This window comes from Sinocyclocheilus grahami, unplaced genomic scaffold (assembly GCF_001515645.1).
Source record: "Sinocyclocheilus grahami isolate Dianchi unplaced genomic scaffold, SAMN03320097.WGS_v1.1 scaffold811.1, whole genome shotgun sequence".
In the NCBI taxonomy this organism is placed as follows: Eukaryota; Metazoa; Chordata; class Actinopteri; order Cypriniformes; family Cyprinidae; genus Sinocyclocheilus; species Sinocyclocheilus grahami.
Genome location: NW_015505990.1, coordinates 473,353 through 479,377, shown reverse-complemented (window position 1 = coordinate 479,377; position 6,025 = coordinate 473,353). Strand labels below are relative to the sequence as shown.

The 6,025-nt window shown below is 34.1% G+C and overlaps 1 protein-coding gene across 1 annotated transcript; it reads left to right on the top strand.

The window, feature by feature from the left end:
* The first annotated feature begins 789 nt into the window (after positions 1–789).
* On the top strand, positions 790–5,815 carry LOC107562206 (cystatin-B-like). The gene is made up of 3 exons (XM_016246802.1): positions 790–957; positions 4,759–4,860; positions 5,391–5,815. The coding sequence occupies exons 1-3, from the start codon at positions 886–888 to the stop codon at positions 5,517–5,519; spliced, it is 303 nt and encodes a 100-aa protein (XP_016102288.1). The 5' UTR covers positions 790–885; the 3' UTR covers positions 5,520–5,815.
* Positions 5,816–6,025: the final 210 nt, after the last annotated feature.

Sequence of the window (6,025 nt, the reverse complement as noted above, 5' to 3'; positions counted from 1 at the left end):
TGATTGATGCGATTACACGGATCTAAGTGTCGCTGATCGCGTTTATCGTGAGAAATGAAGCATGTTTTCCTCCAGGCGGCGCTCGGAGGCTCAAAAGCCGATTTCTCTATCGTCCTCTTGTGCATATGTGGGGGTTTTATCTTTTATTGGAGATCTTTCACTATAACCGTTTAAACCTATTAATTTAAATGAACAATGTCTAATACAGACATGCAATGTTTTCCCCCAATTATTCCTTTAAACGTAATTAAAGCAAATCTTTATCTAGTAACCACACTCGAGTGTGATCGGTCCATTCAGATCAGCGCTGAGAAAAGTCACACACACCACGTGACTGCGTCGCTTGCATTAATGCGTCTGCAGCTGTCATGGACAATAATGTACTAGTTAATAATTTCATTAAGTAATTTTAAAAGCCATTATATCGAACATATACAGTGTGTAGTTAAAACAGGAAAATGAATTAATTATATCACCGGAGTTCACCAATCAGAGAGAACGCCTGGTCTGCTAAGCCACGCCCACAATTGTATTTCCACTCACTTTTGTGTCGGTCTAAACCAAAATATAAGAGGAAATAACCATGATATATCAGATGTTATGATACATACATGTATTTCACGTTCAAACAAAACGTACTATTTTTTTTTATACATGATTTAGTTGTATGTCAGTACTGTTATAGTCATAACTCTGTGAAATTGTTGTAAAATAGTTTTTGATCAACCCCCGGCTCTTCCGAGCACATGGTACATTCCGCCGATGGCTCATAGTCATATGATCTAGATACCACATAAATACTGTAGCAGTGACATTTCTGTCAGCTGGACGGTCAGAAACACAGTTTCTCTACATCTCGACACCGATCAACCAAACATTAGAGCAATGGCAACAATGGTTGGAGGTCCATCCGAGGTGAAGCAAGCCACTGCTGAGGTGCAGAAGATCTGCGATGAGGTGAGACTGGAGCTTCTGTGTTTGTTTTGATGCTGTAAGTCAGCTGATGTGGGAATGCACGTGATGTGTATTTATTAGCTTAGTGTATTTATCAGTTATTATAAGCTGTTTATTATTTATTAGTTAGCTCTGCAAGTGAACGGCGCATTATAGAGCCATCCCAAAGACGCACAAAATCACTTTCACGGACTTTCACATTAACCGTTCCCTCCTGCTGCCCAACTCAACCCGAGCAGCGGCGTCCTTAACCATCTTCAAGAAACCACTGAAACACATCTCTTCCATCTTCATTTGACCCTCTGACTCTAGCACTCGCTATTTTAATTCCAAGAAAAGAAAGAAGTAAAAAAACACTTGACCCTCTAACACTTGCACTCTCTATTCTAGTTCTATTCTTACTACTTGTCGTCTTAAAAAATAAATTAATAAAAAAGACCCTCTAACACTGGCATTCTCTATTCTTTTTCTATTCTATCTTCTTGTTTTCTTTTTATTTATTATAAAAAATGACCCTCTAACACTAGCATTCTCAGTTCTTTTTCTATTCTTACTAGTTTTCTTTAAAAAAGAGCCTCTAACGCTAGCATTCTCTATTATTTTTCTATTCTTTTGACTTTTTTATTTTATTTATAAAAAAGACCCTCTATCACTTGCACTCTATTCTAGTTCTATTCTTACTACTTGTCTTTAAAAAATAAATAAAAAAGAGCCTCTAACACTAGCATTTTCTATTCTTTTGACATTTTTATTTTATTTTATTTATAAAAAAGACCCTCTATCACTTGCACTCTATTCTAGTTCTATTCTTACTACTTGTCTTTAAAAAATAAATAAAAAAGAGCCTCTAACACTAGCATTTTCTATTCTTTTGACATTTTTATTTTATTTTATTTATAAAAAAGACCCTCTATCACTTGCACTCTATTCTAGTTCTATTCTTACTACTTGTCTTTAAAAATAATATAAAAAAGAGCCTCTAACGCTAGCATTCTCTATTATTTTTCTATTCTTTTGACATTTTTATTTTATTTATAAAAAAGACCCTCTATCACTTGCACTCTATTCTAGTTCTATTCTTACTACTTGTCTTTAAAAAAAATAAAAAAGAGCCTCTAACACTAGCATTCTCTATTATTTTGACATTTTTATTTTATTTATAAAAAAGACCCTCTATCACTTGCACTCTATTCTAGTTCTATTCTTACTACTTGTCTTTAAAAAAAATAAAAAAGAGCCTCTAACACTAGCATTCTCTATTATTTTGACATTTTTATTTTATTTATAAAAAAGACCCTCTATCACTTGCACTCTATTCTAGTTCTATTCTTACTACTTGTCTTTAAAAAAAATAAAAAAGAGCCTCTAACACTAGCATTCTCTATTATTTTGACATTTTTATTTTATTTATAAAAAAGACCCTCTATCACTTGCACTCTATTCTAGTTCTATTCTTACTACTTGTCTTTAAAAAAAATAAAAAAGAGCCTCTAACACTAGCATTCTCTATTATTTTGACATTTTTATTTTATTTATAAAAAAGACCCTCTATCACTTGCACTCTATTCTAGTTCTATTCTTACTACTTGTCTTTAAAAAAAATAAAAAAGAGCCTCTAACACTAGCATTCTCTATTATTTTGACATTTTTATTTTATTTATAAAAAAGACCCTCTATCACTTGCACTCTATTCTAGTTCTATTCTTACTACTTGTCTTTAAAAAAAATAAAAAAGAGCCTCTAACACTAGCATTCTCTATTATTTTGACATTTTTATTTTATTTATAAAAAAGACCCTCTATCACTTGCACTCTATTCTAGTTCTATTCTTACTACTTGTCTTTAAAAAAAATAAAAAAGAGCCTCTAACACTAGCATTCTCTATTATTTTGACATTTTTATTTTATTTATAAAAAAGACCCTCTATCACTTGCACTCTATTCTAGTTCTATTCTTACTACTTGTCTTTAAAAAAAATAAAAAAGAGCCTCTAACGCTAGCATTCTCTATTCTTTTTCTATTCTGTCTACTTGTTTTCTTTTTATTTATTTATTTTTTTAAATCTTGCTACATGTACTGCGTTAGACTAACCGAGACTTGTCACAGCACTTACATATTATTGCCCTTTTGTTAGTTTGATTGCTTCTATTGTCCTCATTTGGAAGTCGCTTTAGATAAAAATGTCTGCTAGATGACTAGAAGTTACTATGCTATGGCAATAAAATAATAAATAAAAACTATTAATATGGATAACTATGTTCAGCTTCCTTAATGACTCAAAGTCAGAATGTCTGTCAAATGTACAACAATAGCTTGCAACAGCGATTGTTGGTATTAAATAGTATTTATAGAAGCTTAAAAAGTTACAAACAAGCAATTAAAAAAGGTTCTTTGCATTTCATTTGTATATTTTATGATATTTTATTAAATGTACTTAAATTGTGTGACGTACTGTATTATGGAAGAATTGAATATAGTCTTTAAAGAGCCTATTATTAAGTGTTTAATTTTGCCTAACCATACAGTGACAATTACACATACAGTGTGTGTATTGCTTTATACAGTTAGGTCCATATTTGGACATTTTTAGTGCCACTGGAAGCCATGCATGCCCATGCCATCGCACTGCCTCCACCATGTTTCACAGATGATGTTGTATGAGCTATTCCAAGCCTTCTCCATACTTTTCTTCTTCCTGTCATTCTGGTACAGGTTGATCTTAATTTCATCCATCCAAAGAACGCTTTTCCAGAAGCGGTCTGGCTTTTTTAGATGTTTTTTTTGGCAAAGTTTAATCTGGCCTTTCTATTCTTGAGGCTTATGAATGGTTTGCACCTTGTGGTGAACCCTCTGTATTTGCTCTTGTGAAGTCTTCTCTTGATTGTAGACTTTGACAATGACATGCCTACCTCCTAGAGAGTGTTCTTCACTTGGCTGGATGTTGTGAAAGGGTTTCTCTTTACCATGAAGAGGATCCTCCGATCATCCATAACTGCTGTCCTACATGACGTCCAGGCCTTTTCATGTTTCTGAGCTCACCAGTGCGTTCTTCTTTTCTCAGAATGCACCAAACTGTTGATTTGGCCACTCTTAATGTTCCTGCTATCTCTCTGAGAGATTTGTTTTGTGTTTGAAGCCTAACAATCGTCTGTTTCACTTGCATGGAGAGCTCCTTTTACCGCATGATGTGGTTCACAGCAACAGCTTCCAAATGCAAATGGCACACTTAGAATCAACTCCACACCTTTTACCTGCTTAATTGATGTAGAAATAGCGAAGGAATAGCCCACAACTGTCCATGAAACGGCTTTTGAGTACTGTCCAATTACTTATGGTCTCTTGAAAAAGGGGGGGAGGCTGTAATTCCTTAACCTTTCCTCCAGTTTTGATGAGAATACCTTCAAAGTAAAGCTCACAGCATGCACTTTAAGCCCAAATTCATTATATAACTGTAACTTTAATATGTTTTGGTCAACAGCTAAAATAATAAAAATTGTACCTGTGTCCAAATATATATGGACCTAACTGTATATCATAGTCTAGACCCATAAATAAATAAATGCTTATACGTAACTTGAATAAATGAGTAATCTTCACATGATGTTGGGGAAGTATTCTGGTGTGTCGTAGTAATTCGTCAAACTTGACAAATCACATACTTCCTGCAAAACAGGCTTTTTCAGTCTAGGTCAAAACACATGACATTATGTTTTATGAAAAAGAAGCACATTTTAGGACCAAATTAAGATTGTTTTCAATTAAACATGTTTGCATTAATTCTGAAATCCCTGTCTTTTGATTCAGGTCAAACATCATGCAGAAGAGAAGGCAGGGAAGACGTTTGATGTTTTCGTTGCCAAATCTTTTACCACACAGGTTGTGGCTGGAACCAACTACTTTATCAAGGTAAACTTTGAAGACCAGGATATGAGGCAACAGATCACTCCAAAATGAAAATTTGCTAAAAAAATAAATAAATGTGCTCGCCCTCGGGCCAAGCTGTAGATGAGTTTGTTTCTTCATCAGATTTGGAGAAATGTAGCATTGCATCACTTGCTCTGCAGTGAATGGGTGCCGTCAGAATGAGAGTCCAAACAGCTGATAAAAACATCACAATAATCCACACCACTCCAGTCCATCAGTTAATGCCTTGTGAAGCCAAAAGCTGTGCGTTTGTAAGAAACAAATCCATCATTAAGGCGTTTTTAGATTCAAACCATTGCTTCTAGTCAAAATGCAGTCCATAATCCATAATAACGTGCACAAACATGCAGCTTTTGTCTTCATAAATTGTTAACTGATGGACTGGAGTGGTGTTTTTATCAGCTGTTTGGACTGCCATGTTACAGCTTGCATATTGCCATCAATATCTACTTTCTAAGAGTTCAAAGCATGTGTAAACTGAGTATTCTCATGCTCCATATCTCCCTCTTCAGGTAAATGTAGGAGGCGATGAATTCGTTCATCTGAGGGTGCATAAGTCGCTTCCTCACAGTGGAGAAAAACTCCAGCTGCACAGCATCCAGACATCGAAAACTCAACAGGATCTTATTGAATACTTCTAATGCATGCACACTGATAATAAAATGCCGTACTGTATACAGTATAGGTTGATATGTGTGATGTATTCAAATAATGCTGTTACAAAAGCTTTATTCAGTTCTACACCATCACATGATCTCCAGTCCAGTGCCTACTGTATGAAGAGGAGTTTTATAAGACCAACACATCTTTGTTTACTTTGACAAACATTATATTGTGGGGAAAAAATTGCACATGGATATGAATCAACATTCCAAATCTGTTTTATAGAAAATAATGGAACTTCTAAAATAAAGGGAAATAAATTTCATATTTCAAATGGCATGTCTTTGTTTTATTTACACCCTCTAAAAGAATGTTGTTTATGGTAAAATATTGAATGCAAATATTTTTGTGTCTTGTTGTTCTTTAAAAAAAAAGCGTTTTAATACACTCAACAAAAAGATTGACACAGATGAATCATAAACCTTTTCTGTTTGAATGGGCTGAGCAAAAGAAAGAAAGAAACACTTTCAGACAAAACATGAAG

Coding starts and splice junctions, on each gene's coding strand:
- LOC107562206 (XM_016246802.1), top strand. CDS start 886: ATGGCAACAATGGTTGGAGGTCCATCCGAGGTGAAGCAAGCCACTGCT. Junction 958..4,758: donor TGCAGAAGATCTGCGATGAG/GTGAGACTGGAG, acceptor CTTTTGATTCAG/GTCAAACATCATGCAGAAGA. Junction 4,861..5,390: donor GAACCAACTACTTTATCAAG/GTAAACTTTGAA, acceptor CTCCCTCTTCAG/GTAAATGTAGGAGGCGATGA.